Genomic DNA, 20862 nt, shown 5'->3' on the forward strand with positions numbered 1-20862 from the left:
CATATTTCCGGTTCCGTTTATGGAACCGAAATTAAAGTTGTTGCCGTTCCGTATAAAGATAATGTAATCATATTTTGAAACAAAGTACAAGAAGTTGGTGAATGGGGTGCTGATAGACAATCGTTGATGGATATTTATAGAGCTTTGATCAGGACAACACTTGATTACGGGTGTATAGTTTATGGAACAGCGCCGAAGACTGCTTCAGAGGCTGGACAGAGGAATCCAGTATATAGCTTTAAGGATGTATATTGGTGCATTTAGGCCGTCATTGTAAAATAAGACTTTAACCGACTTGCCTAGTTAAATAAAGGTTAAATAAAAAATATTTTAAAAATTATCAACATCTGTATGTGCCTTACTAGTGGAGGCAGGTGAGATACCTTTGGAAATACGGCATAAAAAGAAAATGCTTATTGGGTTAAGTTGAAAGGCTGCCATTGAACATTGAGTTTGACATGTCAACAGGATGATGTGGCTTTGACATGAATGTATATTAGCTACTTTAATCACAATATGATTTCTGAAGATGAGTTGAGTTTACCTTAAGGGGCACTCACCTTGATTTAGCAATTTGCAGCTATGGAGAAGAGGCAATGCCAATAGCAGTATACATTTTCAAAGCCTGTGACTTGCTTCGCCAAAGCCATCAATATTTGGGCTCCTGAGTGGCGCCGTCTAAGGCACGGCATCTCAATGCTAGAGGCGTCACTACAGACACCCTGGTTCAAGTCCAGGCTGTATCACAACTGGATGTGATTGGGAGTGCTGTAGGGCGGTGCACAATTGGCCTATTGTCGTCTGGGTTTGGCCGGTGTAGGCCGTCATTGTAAATAAGAATTTGTTCTAACTGACTTGCCTGGTTAAAATATATATATATATATATATATATTCAGCTGAAACAGGTACAGAACCACATAAATATAGTCTAATTTGTATAAAATAATTGTCTGAAGTTTTCATGTGTTCTGACTTCCAGCTCTATGTGAACCAGGTGGAGGCTTATCTACAGATGTGTGACTTCCTGTCTACAGCCATCAGCTGCAGACATGCCTGCCTCCTGGAGCCTCAGGCTAAGGCCCTCCACAAACCTCTGTCCTGCTGTGTTATGGCTGTGATTTTCTTACAACAGTCTGGGAAACAATTCAGACATAATGATCATCCCTACACAGTCAAGCACGCACCCAGCACCATTGAAGTACCTCTTGCTTCCACTTTGTAAAATGATGTAGGCCTATCTGATAGCACCCTTTTTATAGATCTCATCTGAAAACTGTTGTAATTGTCTTGTTTAGAGAATAGAGATAATATTGAGTTATGTCCACTCCACAGGGGATGTTCCTGGATGCTCTGGAGTTGTTTGCCAAGGCCTTACTGCTGGTCATATCATATGAGGAGGTCAGTGTGAAATTTGAGGTATTCACATAGAGACCTATGTGCATGAAAATGAATATAGTTGTTACTGTTTCCACTATATACAAACACTTTCTTTGGCTTTATCCAAATGTTATCAGCCTGAGGGCATGTGAAATCCTTTGACCTCAGCCATTTCTACAGACAGACATTCCTTGCACAGCCAACAGATGGTGCTATTCACCTAAGATTTAAAAAAAAATGTTTCACGGGTGTGAACCACTGAAGTGTCTCCCTTTGTTGCTGTTGTAGCCTGGCATGTCTGACGGCCCTGGGCCGTTATACTGACTGTCTGAGGCTTGTCAGTAACTGGCTAGAGGTAGACTCTGAGACCGCAGATCTGCTCACCCTCAGAGCACGGCTCCACAAACAGCTCAACCAGGTCAGTAGTACACTCTCACACTCCGTTACCTCGGCGTTAACGCTTGGCAATATATGACAATGCCATGCTATGAAGAACGCAGGTGTGACGATTTATAGCACCAAATGCAATTTCAACCACTAACCTTATGAACTGTAACCATTGGGAATAATAGCTTATGTACTAGCTCAATACTTGTGACATCATTTCCACTTTTGTCCTCTCAGACCATCTAGTGACTACCTATAAAAATTATTTAAAAAGTCAAATTTACATGCATTCTAATGTAATGACAGGACCATTCTTCATTAGTGATCTGGGGAAAAAATCAATACAGTTACATATCGCAATATTATTTTTGGACAATATATATAGATATTTGGCTCCCAAAAATTGCTACCATAGGTAGCGTTAACTAGCGCTAGTCAGCTGTACCTCTTCCAAAACAAGTGTTTTTCATCCTATAGCATGTTCTCCATCTTCTTTTTAAATAGTGAGCCAACATGTTTTCAGCACTTTTATTTCTCTGACTGATCAAAACTTGTTTTCTCTTGTCTCTCTGCAGCAGACATAAAGTGAGCAAAATGTTTGGAACATAAAATCGCAATAGAATGTCAGTATGGAATCGCAATACATATAGAATCGTGAAAATCGCAATACATACCTTATCGACACTAAGTATCGTGATAATATCGTATCGTAAGGTCCCTGGCAATTACCAGCACTCTTCTCCATACAGGTAACACTGTGCTACTGTGACCTGAGGTCAGCCTTGGCCCTCAGTCCATCGTGCCTAGAGGCAGGTGCCCTGCTGGGCTAGAGGAGGCCAGTGAGAGGGCCAGGCAGCAGGCCATCAGCAGGGCCCTGGCAGGGAAGCTCACGGAGGCCCTCTCCAAGGTCAACATGGCCCTGGAGCATTGCACTGAGACTGAAGAACGATCTGGCCTTAATAGCGATGCACTCTTATAATCTCCACCTTGCACAGCCAGAAGAGGACTGGCCACCCCTCATAGTCTGGTTCCTCTCTAGGTTTTTTCCTAGATGCTTGCCTTTCTAGAGTTTTTCCTAGCCACTGCACCTTTAAATCTGCATTGCTTGGGGTTTTAGGCTGGGTTTCTGTATAGGCACTTTGCTGAAGTTAAAAGAGCGTTATAAATATATTTGATTTGAGCAGCACTACCTCTTCAGGTGTTGACGGCAAATCAAATCAAATCAAATTTTATTAGTCTCATGCGCCGAATACAACCTTACAGTGAAATTCTTACTTACAAGCCCCTAACCAACAATGCAGTTTAATATAAAAAAAAATATATGAATAAGAAATAGAAGTACCAAGTAATTAAAGAGCAGCAGTAAAATAACAATAGTGAGACTATATACAGGGGGGTACTGGTACAGCAGGTGGTCATATTGTTATTGTTAGAAGCTAGAATCTTGATATTGTTGACAGAGTATTTATCTGTACGTGTCAAGGTTCTGATACAGCAAGCAAGAGTGTTGATTAGGCCTGTGGTTTAGGGGATACATGCCTGGTTGATCCCATTTTACCAGACCATTCTCCTCTTCCAATGAAGAGATATACACTGAGTGCACAAAACATTAAGAACACAATCATAATATTGAGTTGAACCACCCCCCCCCCCTCTCCCTTTTTCCCTCAGAACAGCCTCAATTCGTCAGGGAATGGACTACAACGTGTCGAAAGCGTTCCACAGGGACGCTGCCCACGTTGACTCCAATGCTTCCCACAGTTGTGTCAAGTTGGCTGGATGTCCTTTGGGTGGTGGACCATTCTTGATACACATGGGGAAACCTTTGGGCGTGAAAAGCCACCTACTTCCATACCCCGTTCAAAGGCACTTAAATATTTTGTCTTGCCCATTCACCGTCTGAATGGCACACATACATAATCCATGTCTGAATTGTCTCAAGGCTTAGCAATCCTTCTTTAACCTGTCTCCTCCCCTTCATCTACACTGATTGAAGTGGATTTAACAAGTGACATCAATAAGGGATCATAGCTTTCACCTGGATTCACCTGGTCAGTCTAGGTCATGGAAAGAGCAGGTGTTCATAATGTTCTTGTTAGAAGCTTGATAATGTTGACACGTTTTCAGACTGATTCTCATCTACCAATCTACAGAAAACAAATGAGGATACATAATCTACATTGTGTTGCTGTGATATGCTCCATACTGTCTATTATCCACTAATATGTAGTATTTTGCACCATAGGGGTATTCTGTACCGTAGGCTGAACGACTTCACTTCTGTCATTGAGGACCTGGTCCTGGCTGTGGAGCTGAGTGAGGGCTTGAGTCCAGGGGGCGGAGCCGAGCGGACACACCCAGGAAAAACCGAGGGCCGTGCAGGAGGCGGCCCAGCCCCAGCTGGTGCTCACCTTTAACGACTTTGCCGTGCCGTGCTTCTTCCCATAGCTTCTACGCCGAGGAAGCCATGCTGCTCAGCAAGGCCGTCCAGGAGCAGAAGGAGGAAAGCGGTCTCCACATTAACAGAGGAGGTGAGGGGAGGGGAAAGAAGAGGACGGGAGACAAAAGAAGAGGAGAGATGAGGGAAGGGAGGTATGTTTAAGGGGGTGTGAGGAAGTGGAGGCGAAAGGGGTGAGTTTGGCTGAGGTAAAATGAGAGAGGTTGTGGGCTCCCTCTTGAAGAAGGTGCAATTGATGTCTGGCTCTGTGAAAAGGAAATAGTGTGTGAATATGGACGGTGGGCAGGAGTCTCTGAGATCAAGAGAGGATGTGTTTAAAGTTGCTGGAGATTTGATTTCATATCACCTTACAGAGCTTGAATACATCAATGCATAAAGTCAGTACCTATATCCATTATATCCAATTTCAGGAAGGAGTGCATCTGAGTCGACAGTAGATATCACCTCTGATATTTACAGAGGTGGTTGTGCTTTGTGCAGACTGTTTCTTCCAGCAGGACGAGTGGGAGTTTGCCCTGGCTGACAACCAGCAGGCGGAGGAGATGTCGCCTGATGACCAGGCCATCTGGATCCGCCTCGCTGTCATCCACAACACCCTGGGCACACACTGCTACCAGGACTGGTGAGTCTGAGTCTGTCATCCATAACACTGTGTATTGTCTTCACCGCAGGAAGTACCATGAGGCAGCTCTGACAAGTTCTCTGAGGCCATCAAGTAGAACCCTGGAGTCAGCCAGTACTATGAGAACTGGGCCAAAGCCCCACCGTAAAGTGCCCAACGTGGAGGGGGCCAAGCAGGATGCCATCAGTACCCTTCTCCTGGACCCCACTAATGATCATGCAAGACCCTCAACGCCTGTACTGTTTGTCTCATCCACTCTATCCATAATACTGAGCTGTTATAGCTAGGGCCTAATGTGGACCAAGGACCCTAGTTATGCAAGTACTAAGCTCTCACCACTTGTTTCCAATGCAGATTGGGGGGGAAAAAAACATGATTTTTCTAAGTATGTGAACAGGTTATTCTTTCTTTTAACACACATTTCATTTTATGTAATACATGTTTCATAAAGTGGTGTGAAACTCCCACTTGGTGCAGAACTGACTACTGTAGTAAATCTGTCCCTCTGTCTGCACGTGTGTGTTTCCAGTTTTAATGTCACATGGACAGGTACAGTGAAATGTCTTTCTTGCAACCAACAAAGCAGTAATCATTAACAATGTAATACAACAAATAACATGGTAGAACAAAAAGAAACGAGATAAACATAAAAAATAAGAAGAACACAATAAAGTAAGTAAGCATACTATATAAAGGGTCAGTGCCAATACCATATTAACAATGTGCAGGGATACTGGATTGATATAGGTAGATATATACAGTACCATTCAAAAGTTTGGACACACTGTAACGGCTGTCTGTGGAAGTAGACCAAGGTGCAGTGGAGTTAGTGTTCATCTTCAGTTTTAATTTTCCTTAAGAACACTATACACATAAAACAAGAAAACCGACAGCCAAACAATACTGTCATGTGCAACACACTAAACAGAAACAATCCCCCCACAAAACCCAAAGGAAAAACAGGCTCCTTATGTGTGACTCCCAATCAGCAACAACGAACTACAGCTGTGCCTGATTGGGAGCCACACACGGCCCAAAACAAAGAAATACAAAAACATAGAAAAATGAACATAGAACGCCCACCCAATGTAACACCCTGGCCTAACCAAAATAAAGAACAAAAACCCCTCTCTATGACCAGGGCGTTACACACACCTACTCATTCCAGGGTTTTTCTTTATTTTTACTATTTTCTACATTGTAGAATAATAGTGAAGACAACAAAACTATTAAATAACACATATGGAATCATGTAGTAACCAAAAAAGTGTTAAACAAATCATAATATATTTTATACTTGAGATTCTTCAAAGTAGCCACCCTTTGCCTTAATGACAGCTTTGCACACTCTTGGCATTCTCTCAACCAGCTTCATGAGGTGGTCACCTGGAATGCATTTCAATGAACAGGTGTGCCTTATTAAAAGTTAATTTGTGGAATTTCTTTCCTTCTTAATGTGTTTGAGCCAATCAGTTGTGTTGTGACAAGGTAGTGGGGGTATACAGAACGTAGCCCTATTTGGTAAATGACCAAGTTTCTATTATGTCAAGAACAGCTGAAATAAGCAAAGAGAAACGACAGGCCATCATTACTTTTTTTTTGCTGCAGAGGATAAGTTCATTACAGTTAACTGCACCTCAGATTGCAGCCCAAATACATGCTTCAGAGTTCAAGTAACAGACACATCTCAACATCAACTGTTCAGAGGAGATTGCGTGAATCAGGCCTTCGTGGTCGAATTGCTGCAAAGAAACCCCTACTAAAGGACACCAATAAGAAGAAGAGACTTGCTTGGGCCAAGAAACACGAGCAATGGACATTAGAACGGTGGACATCTGTCCTTTTGGTCTGATGAGTCAAAATGTGAGATTTGTGGTTCCAACCGCCGTGTCTTTGTGAGACGCAGAGTAGATGAACGGATGATCTCTGCATGTGTGGTTTGCTGGTGACACTGTCTGTGATTTATTTAGAATACAAGGCACACTTAACCAGCACGGCTACCAAAGCATTCTGCAGCGATACGCCATCCCATCTGGTTTGCGCTTAGTGGGACTATCATTTGTTTTTCAATAGGACAATGACCCAAAACACACCTCCAGGGTGTGAAAGGGCTATTTGACCAAGGATAGTGATTGAGTGCTGCATCAGCATATGTGGGAACTCCTTCGAGACTGTTGGAAAGCATTCCTCACAAAGCTGGTTGAGAGAATGCCAAGAGTGTGCAAAGCTGTCATCAATGCAAAGGGTGGCTACTTTGAAGAATCTAAAATATAAAAAACTATTCTGATTTGTTTACTTATTTGTTAAACTTATTTCATAGTTTTGATGTCTTCACTATTATTCTACATTGTAGAAAATAGCAAAAAATGAAGAAAAACCCTTGAATGAGTAGGTGTGTCCAAACTTTGGACTGGAACTGTATGTACAGTGCATTCCGAAAGTATTCAGACATTTCCACATTTTGTTACATTATAGCCTTATTCTAAAATTGATTAAAAAAAATCCTCATCAATCTACACTCAATACCCCATAATGACAAAACAAAAACAGGTTATTAGAAATGTTTGAAAATGTATAAAAAAGAAAAACAGAAATACCTTATTTACATAAGTTTTCACACCCTTTGCTATGAGACGTGAAATTGAGCTCAGGTTCATCCTGTTTCCATTGATCATCTTTGAGATGTTTCTTCAACTTGATTGGAGTCCACCTGTGGTAAATTCAATTGATTGGACATGATTCTATATAAGGTCCCACAGTTGACAGTGCATGTCAGGGCAAAAACAAAGCCATGAGGTCGAAGGAATTGTCCGTAGAGATCCGAGACAGGATTGTGTCGAGGCACAGATCTGGGGAAGTGTACCAAAACATTTATAGCATTGAAAGTCCCCAAGAACACAGTGGCCTCCATCATTCTTAAATGGAAGAAGTTTGGAACCACCAAGACTCTTCCTAGAGCTGGCCGCCTGGTCAATCTGAGCAATCGGGGGAGAAGGGCCTTGGTGAGGGAGGTGACCAAGAACCCGATGGTCACTCTGACAGAACTCCAGAGTTCTTCTGTGGAGATGGGAGAACCTTCCAGATGGACAACCATCTCTGCAGCACACAACCAATCAGGCCTTTATGGTAGAGTGGCCAGATGGAAGCCACTCCTCAGTAAAAGGCACATGACAGCCCGCTTGGAGTTTGCCAAAAGGCACCTAAAGACTCTCAGCCCTCCTTTTCCTATAGTCCACTATCAGCTCCTTTGTCTTGCTCACATTGAGGGAGAGGTTGTTGTCCTGGCACCACACTGCCAGGTCTCTGACCTCCCTATAGGCTGTCTCATCGTTGTTGGTGATCAGGCCTACCACTCTTGTCGTCAGCAAACTTAATGATGGTGTTGGAATCGTGCTTGGTCACGCAGCCGTGGGTGAACAGGGGAGTACAGGAGGGGACTACGTCTGACGAGCGTCAGAGCCGGTGTAGTAGGATTCAATCTTAGTCCTGTATTGACGCTTTGCCTGTTTGATGGTTCATCTGAGGGCATAGCAGGATTTCTTATATGCGTCCGGATTCGTGTCCCGCTCCTTGAAATCGGCAGCTCTATAATTTAGCTTGGTGCAGATGTTGCCTGTAATCCATGGCTTCTGGTTGGGAAATGTACTTACGGTCACTGTGGGGAGGACGTCGTCGATGCACTTATTGTTGAAGCCGGTGACTGAGGTGGTATACTCCTCAATGCCATTGGATGAATCCCGGAACATATTCCAGTCTACGCTAGCAAAACAAATTTCTCTGGTCTGATGAAACCAAGATTGAACTCTTTGGCCTGAATGCCAAGCGTCACATCTGGAAGAAACCTGGCACCATCCCTACGGTGAAGCATAGTGGTGACAGCATCATGCTGTGGGGATGTTTTTCAACGGCAGGGATTGGGAGACTAGTCAGGATCGAGGAAAGATGAACGGAGCAAAGTACAGAGAGATCCTTGATGAAAACCTGCTCCGGAGCGCTCAGGACCTCAGACTGGGCCGAAGTCTTCCAACAGGACAACGACCGTAAGCACACTGCCAAGACAAACCAGGAGTGGCTTCGGGACAAGTCTCTGAATGTCCTTGAGGGGCCCAGCCAGAGTCCGGATCGAACATCTCTGAAAATAGCTGTGCAGCAACGCTCCCCATCCAACCTGTCAGAGCTTCAGAGGATCTGCAGAGAAGAATGGGAGAAACTCCCCAAATACAGGTGTGCCAAGCTTGTAGCGTCATACTCAAGATGACTCAAGGCTGTAACCTCTGCCAAAGGTAATTCAACCAAGTACTGAGTTAAGGGTTTGAATACTTATGTTAATTTGATATTTCATTATGGGGTACTGTGTGTAGATTGATGAGGATTAAAATACAATTTAATCCATTTTAGAATAAGTCTGTAACGTAACAAAATGTGGAAAAAGTCAAGGGGTCTAAATACTTTCCGAATGCACTGTAAATGTGTGTGCATGTTATGTGTGAGCAAATGATGGAGTGAGTGTTTGTTTGTATGTGTTGGAGTGTCAGTGTGTGTAAGTGTGAAGGGCTCTGAGTGTGGTCAACTCTGATTGTGGTCAACTCTGATTGTGGTCAACTCTGAGTCCGTGTAGCCATTTTGTGTGTGTGTGTAGGTGGCCCCTCTGCTGCTGAGTCTGTTCCCAGGCTGCTCAGTGTCAGATGTGCTGTCCAGTGAGACGGCCAGAATGGTTAAAGCCCAGCTGATGGACAACATCCAGGCCTACAAACACTGCATCCTCCGTGCTAAAGTTAGGTTAGGCTAACACTCTTTGTCCACAACCCCTCCCTGCCACGGCTAAAACTGGTCAGACCTGAATCAGAAAGATAAATAAATACCTGGTTTAGTTTTCCAGGTACAATAGAATGGAATAACCCCCAAAGTACAGAATCAAAGCTAAATCAAGCACATCTACTTTTATGTTTTTTTTTTTACATATTTATTTAACTGAAAATGGTCAAAAGGGCAGTTGCACAGATACAGATGAACACTTCTCCTGGACTAAAAAGAAGCCTGTTCAATAGAGAGTCTCAATTGGAAGTGCTTTGTAGTCCTTCCTTACATAGGCCAAATATGGGTGTGTACACCAGTCCCAAAGTGTACTAACTAACAGTGGTTGATGCTAATTTCAGATGTGTTTCCCCAGAATCTGCAGTGGGCTTGACAAGATGACCCTGTCACATGACACAGACACCCAGTCTGACAGCCAATCCTCAGAGGAACAGTCTGACTAGGTGGCGGAGCCGCTTAAAGCCTGTGTGGCACTGCAGTACGTGTACAAGCAGATCATCAGGATCAACCAGCAGGTACTAGACCAGGAAAACACCCAGACACTGGGACAGACAAACTCATCTACCCTCATGTAGTGAGGTCACTTAATAAAGCCCTTCAGTTCAAACTCTCTTTCCATACCTCTTATTCACAAAATCACATAAAACACTCAACTTATGCTTCACCATTAATCCGTATTTGTTTTAGTTCTCTCATACTAAGCAGAGGTGCACTTCCTCTGTTGGCTGTGCCAGGTGAAGCGAGCAGTGCGATTGGCCCTTGAACGGCGATAGCCTCTGCAGTATGATGGCCCCCACCCGCACAGTGGAACAGGAGCAGTCTGCACTGGTCTCTAAGGACAGGCTGTACCACTGTAGGAAGTTTGGGGGGGTTTGGAGTGAATTCCACATAAGCAGCAACACTATGGTGTTTACTACTCTTAGCGTGACATGGTGGAGTGTGGCCATAGTACTGTAGCTTGAGGTTGTCATGGCACAATACTGTTCTCAAATCCAACAGGTGTCAGTAGAGGCCCAGTTTTCCTTAGTTCCACCTCACCTGTTTGGTTTTACAGTAATTTATCCATTAGTCTAGATTGTCAGGGCTCAAGGATTTTCTACTGGGATTGTTTTGTATTGTTTATGTCCATAACTATGATTGACAGGCAAATGGAGACATGTAAAGGCCGTATGACAAAAAGGAAAAGGTGGACCAGTTAGATGAAGGCAGTTCAATGATATGACAGATAGAAATGATGGAGAAGCTGTAGCTCTATTGTATACGTTCTATTCCCTTGAGAATTTAGTTGAATGGCAAAGGTATTGTGCCATGGACCGTTTTTTTCTCTCAACATTACAGTAAATCTTTATTTTTAACAAGATTATTTAGCTATGTAAATTTGCCTGAAAATGAGTTTTTTTCTTCCCCCTGCCAAATAAAATAAAGATATGCATCAAGATTATAGACAAGTGTATAGATTGAATTCACCCTGAAACTGTAAATGTATCTAGAGTTTAAAAGATTTGAATATGTGTGGCAATAAAGTGGTTTACAGTGTGTACCAGTTGGGTATTGTAGCATACTGTGCGTGGTGGAGACTGGAGAAGAGAGGGGGTTGTTTTGAGAGAGAAGCAGCTGCCCCCTCCCTGCTCTGACAGCAGCTATAGTAACAGCTGATAAGGAGATTGTGACATTCAACCCTGTAGGAAACACCCCAGCAGCATCTGATCACATGCACTCCATCCACACCAGCTATCGTTTCAATTACTGAACATACCATACTTCATTTGGATTCATTTGTGATCAGAATGAACATACAGTACCAATTCTACTCAAGCTCCCCCCTTGCATGTATAAGACGTCATTGAGAGCAGTGGCAAAATCACATGCGGAGTGTGGCGTAGCAGAGAAGCTAGTTTAAAAGTACATGTTCATACAGTACGCCCGGTACCACCCAAATCTTCTCAATGGTCTCTGTCCAATGTTTGTGCAGACGACCACGGAGCCCATGCCCAGACTGATGTCAATCATTAGATGTGGTGATGATGTTGTGGCTCCGTTTGGAAAGCGTGGTCGATCGCCGCCTCACAATGCGATGTCGACGTGGGGATGGGGCTTGGTGCTTGGTTCAGCTCCCTCAGACAGTATGTGTGGGCTGCAGCCCTTGAACAAAGTGGTCTGGGACAGACAGTGGTCATAAAGGAGCAGAAAAGTGTTTCACCCCCACGCAATAAAAGTTTAAGGTTACCGTCCTGTCAGGAATGGGAAATGCAGCCAGGAGAGCCCAGTGGCCGCCAGGTTCTACCCCAGACAAAAACACCTTTCTCTGGGCACAGGAGCTGGTGGCTTTGCCCCCAGTCAAAAAATGATTGGTGGACCGGAGGAGTTTCATTCACGTTTGGCTAGAGACTGTTTTGTCTAAGACTTGCAGAACACGTTTGTAATCTTTGGGTAGTGTTCGGAACAGGTGACGTGCAGCTAACGCACGCCGCTTTTTCCTCCTGAAGGGAAATGTAGAATTCTTGCAGTTTTATGATGTGAAGGGCTTTAAGTGGATTAGTGCTGCTTGAATTAAGTATGTGCCAGTCAGGGTGTGTATCAATGGTGAAAGAGCTGTTCTTGTGCAAAAGAAAATGACACTGATACAGTTAGTTATTTTTCACATGAGGGGTGTCTGCTCAATTCCATACCTAAAACAAGGATGCACAATCAGATCAAAGGAAACATCAACCATTTATTTTCAGATATTTATTTTCAAAAGAATTACATACATTATAGTGAAACCATCACGGTTAAATAAAGCCCTTCCCATTGCAATAAATAAGCATTATGTAAAGTTCATCATAAAAAGCGAAAGTGAGGCTGAAAAGTAAGGATACAAAGTCAAAGTTGCTTGGTCACTCAATATAGTGGAATAAATACCTGCCGCCTCATTGTAAACATTCTAAAACGCTGCAATTGGTTTACAGTCTAGTGTCTGGACCGGATTCTGCTGCACTCAAAAGTCTGATGCACCAGATGACATGTTTGGCACCTAGGGGATATATAAAGCAAGTAAAATGTGCTTTTACAATCTTGTAATTTTCATAACTGAATTTAACTGCATAGTTCCTTTCTCAGAGAGAGAGAGCAGCAGACGAAAGGTCCCTCCTGAGAAACATTTGAAAGACAATTTATTCATCTTGGAGAGAAAAAATGTCTGCCGCCTGTGCTACTCACAAATTTTCCAGTCAGTTTTACTGGCTTGCCTCAGGAACCCTTCTCCCTGTCACTCTCCTCATGTTTTGAAGTAAAGGGCTTCTCTCCTGTTTTCTGTACAGACAGAAGAGACAGCCATACTCTTTGTCTCCCTGAGGGCACAGGCCAGGGCTTGACCTTCATGGATGATGTCTGTGTTCCTGTAACCCTGTATTGTATGACATCGTTCTCTCTCTATTTGCTTTCTCTCTGGACATCACCAAGACCAACTGACTCATAAAAGTTTATCTGTCTTGTGGGGTCACTTCCACCCATTCTGTTCTTTGAGCTTGCTGATGTCCAGTCCTTTGTGAACAGGTTTAGTGCTGCTAATATCTAGTCTGATGTCCAGTCCCTTCTCAACTGGTTTAGTGCTGCTGAAGTCCAGTGCTCTCTTAACAGTTTTAGTGCTGTTGTCCAGTCCTTTCTTAACAGGTGTAGTACTGATGATCTCCCATCCTTTCTTAACAGGCGTAGTGAAATCCAGTGCTTTCTTATAAGGTGTAGTGTTGATGTCCAGTGCTTTCTTATCAGGTGTAGTACTGATGATCTCCCATCCTTTCTTAACAGGCGTAGTGAAATCCAGTGCTTTCTTAACAGGTGTAGTGTTGATGTCCAGTGCTTTCTTAACAGGTGTAGTGTTGATGTCCAGTGCTTTCTTAACAGGTGTAGTGTTGATGTCCAGTGCTTTCTTAACAGGTGTAGTGTTGATGTCCAGTGCTTTCTTATCAGGTGTAGTACTGATGATCTCCCATCCTTTCTTAACAGGTGTAGTACTGATGATCTCCCATCCTTTCTTAACAGGTGTAGTGATGTCCAGTGCTTTCTTAACAGGTGTACTAGGTGGGTTGTACAGAGGGAGAGTTGGTGAGCTGCAGGCCCGTGTCCAAGGACGCTCAGTGGGAAATGTCCAAATGGTTCGAGACGGGGTCTTCTTCTTGTCCTTCTTCTCCTTCGTAGAAGCAGGAAAAGGTGTCTGATAGTACAGAGAGAAAAGTTTGACAAACCTTGGTAAGGAGAGTTGGAGAGACAACAAACATTTTTTGAAACAAATGTGACTATAGGAGCTTACAGCACCTTCTCTGACTAGCAATTCAGCAAGTATGTTTGTTCAACTGTAAAAGACATGGCAGCTCTGGTACAAGCACCATTGTAGTCGCTGTGACTGATTATCTAAGTTATAGGCAGAATCCAACTTTTCATTGAACAAGCTTAAATGAACTTGTTCTGTACTTCATGCAACATGTTCATAGCACTGAACGCCTGTGCATTGCTGAGATAAAAAGGGTGACATACACAGCAGAGGAGGGTGTAGCAGCTGAGCTTGGCAGGGTTGCCATCTGTTCCTGCATAGCGGTTCTTTTTGGGTAGCAGCAACACGAAGGACACAGCCATAGACAGGTGGTAGAAACTGTGGACATAGGCGTAGTCCCACTCCTGAAAAACAAATTGAAATCAATTGGTCCCCCACCATAAATGTACTTTTTTTTTATGTCAATGTTGTTCCCACAGAACAGTTCCCACAAACACAGATCTCAACAAAGTGTTTTGCAGTTGACCATCTAGTTATTGCCTTGATTGTGAATGGCGAGGGGAAGGAGGGAGATGGAGTTGTTCTGATACCTCAAAGTAGAAGCGGAGCATCAGAGCCAGGGCACCGAAGCAGCATCCTGGTCCCACCTGTTGGGTGTATACGCTCTTCTCAGGGTAGAGGCCTCTTATCTCTTTCATTTTCTGCAACTGAAATATGATACACAGGATGTATTTAGAACAAAATAGGTTTAGTTGAAGAGATAATCAATGCAATGTTGCTAGGCAGTACCTCAACTAAGTATGAACTTAAGTATACATTTCACATTGGTGAGATTATGAAATATCTTATCAAATGACTGTAAACATGACCATATTAGGGCATATCGTTCTCAGTGTTTGTCATAGCCATATTGTAAGTTGTCTTCACACACCCATTTGACAGTGATTATGAATACTGCTGATCCTATTGGTCCAGAGTAGATCCCATAGCCCCAGCGGTCCTGGTAGATCCTCACAGCACAGGTCAAAACCCCAAACATGGTCAGAGTAGAACGCTTTGGCTCATCAAAATCCCCTAAAGCTGGAGAAAGAGAGTGTGTGTGTGCGTGTGCGTGTGCGTGTGCGTACAGGAGAGTGAGAGACAGACACAGCACATGCTTCCGAACAACTGTTCAGTGGTACTGAATGCAGAACTCACGAGCTCTCTGAACATAGTTTTAGGCCACTTAACACACACTGAGGGTAAGCCATGTCATGATACAACAGCGTGCTGTTTACACTCACCTATCAGCGTGACCCAGATCGAGATGGCTGTTCCGTACACGCTGAAGTACTCCAGGATCTCATACTTCATGAAACATATGATGGAGAGGCCCGGCCCATCACACGCATGGTAAATCTAGGGTTAAACACATCCCATGGGTTTCAAGTACAACAGTATTACACAGTCACTTCCTTTCTGTTCGTTTCAGTTCTGATAGGACATACTGTCTCTGGTGGGTTAGCAGAGACACACTTTAGGTTGTAATCAGAAGCACCCCTAAGAAATGACTCAAATGACTGTACAAGGGACTGTACCACAGGAGGTTGGTGGCACCTTAATTGGGGAGGATGGGCTCGTGGTAATGGCTGGAGCTTAATGATGTAATGGTATCAAATACATCAAACACATGGTTTGATGCCGTTCCATCTGCTCCGTTCCAGCTGTTATTATGAGCCGTCCTCCCCTCAGCAGCCTCCACTGGTCACCGTGCAATGCATTTTCTTCAGTATTACAGTACTAATCATAGCTTGTTTGAAGTTGTCTACACAATCGCTCACAAGTACAGTACACACACACAGCCCCACTGACAAGCAGTGTCAGTAACACACAGACAGCCTCCATAATACAGTAATGCACGTTGTCAACATCTCAGCGTCATGCCATGGTTCTTACCGTGGTGAAGAACATGGTGAAGAAGTAGACCATGGCCTCCATGTGGAAGCCTCGCTTGGTGGCCACGCTGGCTGCAGGCAGGAACACCAGGCTACTAACGGTGGGCAGCAGCATCTTGGCAATGTAGGCTCCCATGGTGGCTAACTACAGCCACACCAACTCACTGGGTGTTGGGTATCTGGTGCAGATGATAGGTTGATCTGATCCGAGTTTTCAACCAGCAAGAATCACACCTCAGCTGAATTGATATTGATACAGGCTGTCTACAGTAGTACTGCTCTGTGGCTATCTGGCAGCGCTGGATGGTGGCTATCTGGCAGCTCTGGATGGGAAGATGTCCTTGAGTCCTTTAGTCCTCTACCAGTGAAATGAGAGAGCTGGTAAGTGGACAGGGAAATGTACACCACACCACAGACACACACTCTCACACACAGCTGTCCTGTTGGAGCTCTTTAAAGTTTTAATTTGCCCCAGGAAGGCGTGCATGTGCGCTGTCATCGTAGGACAGCTGTCTGCATACCAGGTCTGGCAGGCACGGCTGGGAGGGGAGAGTGGTCGCATGCCATGACATTGTGGCATGTTTGTGAAGTGTCGTGTTTCAGGTTGTTAGGTTCTAATTTTCAGAGTACAAACTCAACGGATACAATGAAAGCTTTAAAACCAAGATAATTCTGCCCAGAGGGTCAGTACAGCTGCATTCAGACAAAGACATGGTTTCACCCGTGGTAGTATACAAACCCCACTTTGGGTGGAGTCTCCTCCTTATTGCTAAACATTGCATCCTTATTGCTAAGCAGGGAGCTGAGTGATATGGGCCTGAAACGGTTCCTCCCCTTATCAGTACTGCCACGTGTGACCGTGTTCCCTGCACTCAGCCCCTCCCAAGCTTCACTATGGCACCCCTCACGTCTCTTTTATAACAATTAGTAATAGTTCAAGCTCAGAAACCAAACCTATCATGGTCAATGGTGAGGCATACGTTAGATTCAAAGCGCTGCCATGGGTTTTGTTGTGGTTGTATGATTGTTATTGAGAACTTCAATCTATTGTGGCAGTCACTCCAGACAGGTCAACTTTTTAGCAGTGGCTCTGTTAGTGTCCCATACAGAGAAACACTGCTCGTCTGAATTTGCCAATGGTGACCATGCAATACCAGTCCACCCCAGGCAGCACTCATAAAGTACATCTACGAGTATGTTGTACATTGGATCAATGTTTTTCCAGAGCCAATTGTGAAGTAGTAAATGTAAAACTCGCATGGATCTAATTAAATTAGGAGGTCGGGGTAGAGAGGGAGCTCTTTAAGCCTTTAGAAGTAGCTGGTGGTGCAGCAGTTGCCCTCTCCTTCTCTCCTCTCCTCTCCTTCTCTCCTCCGTTACTTCTCTCCTCTCCTTCTCCTCCGTTCCTTCTCTCCTCTCCTCTCCTCTCCTCTCCTCTCCTCTCCTCTCCTCTCCTCTCCTCTCCTCTCCTCTCTCCTCTCCTCTCCTCTCCTCTCCTCTCCTCTCCTCTCCTCTCCTCTCCTCTCCTCTTCTCTTCTCTCCTCCTCTCCTCTCCTCTCCTCTCCTCTCCTCTCCTCTCCTCTCAGCTCAGCTGTTGCACCTGCCCTGTGGGGCTGACGGGGGGAACACAAAGGGTGCAGTGTAGTTGGGAACACACCCCACGCCTCAGATTCTTGGAGGGACTCCGTAACATGAGCACTCGGGACATGGTCAAAACGGCACTCTCAGGCTCGGCTTGGGGACCCCTATTGGCTTGACCCTGCGCTCTGTCAGTGTCCTCTCCATACCAGCCCATATTTTTTTTTAAATTTTTTTTTAAAGTCAGTTAAGAACAAATTCTTATTTAAAATGACAGCCTACCAAAAAGCAAAAGGCCTCCTGCGTGGATAGAGGCTGGTATTAAAAATTTAAAATAAATAAAAATATAGGACAAAACACACATCACTACATAAAGAGAGACCTAAGACAACAACATAGCATGGCAGCAACACAACATGACAACAACATGGTAGCAACACAACATGGCAGCAGCACAACATGGTAGCAGCACAAAACAAGGTACAAACATTATTGGGCACAGACAACAGCACAAAGGGCAAGAAGATGGAGACAACAATACATTGTACAGCCTTTGGGATTTGGAATGACCTCTGGAATGGGGTGGGCTGGCCCCAGGATTCTGAGGTTGAAGTTCGTGGGCTGAGTTTGTTGAGAGTACAATGTGAGAGCAGGGGGATAGCTAACAAAATGAAAGTGTGTCATTGTTACTTTCACCCCAGCAGGCCCATGCCCCTGCTCAGTCCCTGTCTAAACATGGGCATGGACGGTAGTGTGGGAATGTGGCAGCCAGTAACTTCCTGTAAGCATCTGAGAAAACACTGGGCTTCCTTTTGATTTTCTCATAAATAGTTCTGCCCTCTGCCCTCTAGTTCTTTTATAAATAATTGAAAAGTTGATGTTTTAGTTAGTCTTCTCTTTGAGCGCATAATTACAAAAAATATATTAGTTTTAAAGCTGTGGGAATGTATCCAAAGTACGGTGCATTCAGTATTCAGACCGCTTGACTTTTTCTACATTTTGTTACGTTACAGCCTTATTCTAAAATTGATTAAATATTTTTTTCCCTCATTAATTTACACATAATATCTCATAATAACAAAGCAAAAACAGTTTTTTTGAAATGTTTACAAATATATAAAAAACGGAAATATTACATTTACATAAGTATTCAGACCCTTTACTCAGTACTTTGTTGAAGCATCTTTGGCAGCGATTACAGCCTCGAGACTTCTTGGGTATGACCCTATAAGCTTGGCACACATGTATTTGGGGAGTTTCTCCCATTCTTCTCTGCAGATCCTCTCAAGCTCTGTCAGGTTGGATGGGGAGCGTCGCTGCACAGCTATTTTCAGGTCTCTCCAGAGATGTTTGATCGCCTTCAAGTCCAGGCTCTGGCTGGGCCTCTCTGGACATTCAGAGACTTGTCCCGAAGCCACTCCTGCGTTGTCTTGGCTGTGTGCTTAGGGTCGTTGTCCTGTTGGAAGGTGAACCTTTGCCCCAGTCTGAGGTCCTGAGCGCTCTGGAGCAGGTTTTCATCAAAGATCTCTCTGTACTTCTCTCCCTTCATCTTTCCCTCAATCCTGACTAGTTTCCCAGTCCCTGCTGCTGAAAAACATACCCACAGCATGATGCTGCCACCACCATGCTTCACCGTAGTGATGGTGCCAGGTTTCCTCCAGACATGACTCTTGGCATTCAGGCCAAAGTGTTCAAGCTTGGTTTTATCAGACCAGAGATTCTTGTTTCTCATGGTCTGAGAGTCCTTTAGGTGCCTTTTTGGCAAAATCCAAGCGGGCTGTTGTGTGCCTTTTACTGAGGAGTGGTTTCCGTCTGGCCACTCTACCATAAAGGCCTGATTGGTTGAGTGCTGCAGAGATGGTTGTCCTTCTGGAAGGTTCTCCCATCTTAACAGAGGAACTCTGGAGTTCTGTCAGAGTGACCATCGGGTTCTTGGTCACCTCCCTGACCAAGGCCCTTCTCCCCCGATTGCTCAGACAGCTGTGTGCCTTTCCAAATCATGTCCAATCAATTGAATTTACCACAGGTGGACTCCAATCAAGTTGTAGAAACATCTCAAGGATGATCAATGGAAAAAAAGATGCATCTGGGCTCAATTTCGAGTCTCATATCAAAGGGTCTGAATACTTATGTAGATAAGGTACTTCTGTTTTTTATTTGTTATAAATTTTCCAACATTTCTAAAAACCAGTTTTTGCTTCATCAGTATGTGGTATTGTGTGTAGATTGATGAGGACTTTTACATTTTTTTATCAATTTTTGAATAAGGCTGTAACGTAACAAAATGTGGAAAAAGTCATGGGGTCTGAATATTTTTCGAATGCACTGTATATTTGGAAAATAACATAGATATACTTATAGAATAGTATAGTATAGTATATAGAATAGTATAGAATAGTTTTGTGTATAAACTGTTATTGCGAGTGCATTGTGCTCTACTCCCTATTGAGAAATGATTTCCAGGGCACGTGCATACGTGTGTGTGTGTGTGTGTGTGTGTGTGTGTGTGTGTGTGTGTGTGTGTGTGTGTGTGTGTGTGTGTGTGTGTGTGTGTGTGTGTGTGTGTGTGTGTGTGTGTGTGTGTGTGTGTACGTAGGTATGTAGGTATGTAGTTGTATTTTGTGTGTGTGTCAGTCTGTGTCATCTGCTTGATGATGTGTAGGTCTGCCAATCTGTCTGGCTGTCTGACTTGCTGCCTGCCTGTTTGTCTGTCTGTCTGTGAGCATGAATGTGTCTGTCTAAAGTGCAGTACAAGCCTGAATAAACCTGGGCTGTGAGCCAAGAGAACATCAGAGAATTTTATGACAGCTCCTCTCCTCTCCTGCTGAAGAAGAGCAGTCTCTGTGCTTCTAAACTCAGAAGAAATAGGTTGGAATTTGAAAATATAAGACTATAACCTTTGAAATGGACTGAAATCAATTTACCAGGTACCTAGATAGCTGATATACATTTAAGAGAAATAAAACCGTTTAAAATAAAATGTGTAAAAGACATCTCACAAATGAATAGAGGTTTATCACTAAACAATTCAGATAGGTTTTATAATTCCAATTTTAGACATATAAATTATAATACACAGTAATTACGTTTTGTCGTGGATTGTTATATCTCAGTTTGAGAATACACCTTTTTATTCTAGAACCTTTCTCTCACTGAAAGAGTGTCATCTACTTAAACAGTGTATATTTCTTTTCCAACATCTGTGGAGGGGAAAAAAACACTCTGTTTTTTCTTGTCTGTGTGTAGCCTACTAACCACAATGTCTCCAAAATGTTTCTCCACACAACACAATACCTAGGGACTATTGTTAGCCCTCCACGACGCATTTCCTCTGTTTTCCTCCTCTACTTAGAGAGAGAGAGAGAGAGATGGGGAAAGAGAGACACACAGAGAGAGACACACAGAGAGAGACACACACAGAGAGAGAGAGAGACAGAGAGAG

The 20862-nt window shown here is 43.7% G+C and overlaps 1 protein-coding gene and 1 long non-coding RNA gene across 3 annotated transcripts; one reads left to right on the plus strand and one right to left on the minus strand.

The window, feature by feature from the left end:
* Positions 1 to 20: 20 nt before the first annotated feature.
* On the plus strand, positions 21 to 5435 carry LOC106580031 (uncharacterized). Of its 2 annotated transcripts, XR_006760869.1 has the most exons (5): positions 21 to 374; positions 980 to 1398; positions 1666 to 1795; positions 4010 to 4356; positions 4894 to 5435. It is a non-coding gene; the product is annotated as an uncharacterized lncRNA (long non-coding RNA). The 2 variants fall into 2 exon arrangements; XR_001322787.2 differs by having other exon boundaries at positions 21 to 1398.
* Positions 5436 to 12371: 6936 nt separating this feature from the next.
* Positions 12372 to 16274, minus strand: LOC106580028 (uncharacterized). Its single transcript, XM_014160586.2, has 6 exons — positions 15844 to 16274; positions 15192 to 15306; positions 14840 to 14988; positions 14499 to 14615; positions 14172 to 14312; positions 12372 to 13851 (listed from the first exon to the last, which is right to left on the minus strand). The coding sequence occupies exons 1-6, from the start codon at positions 15976 to 15978 to the stop codon at positions 13138 to 13140; spliced, it is 1371 nt and encodes a 456-aa protein (XP_014016061.1). The 5' UTR covers positions 15979 to 16274; the 3' UTR covers positions 12372 to 13137.
* Positions 16275 to 20862: the final 4588 nt, after the last annotated feature.

Source organism: Salmo salar, chromosome ssa20 (assembly GCF_905237065.1).
Source record: "Salmo salar chromosome ssa20, Ssal_v3.1, whole genome shotgun sequence".
Lineage (NCBI taxonomy): Eukaryota > Metazoa > Chordata > Actinopteri > Salmoniformes > Salmonidae > Salmo > Salmo salar.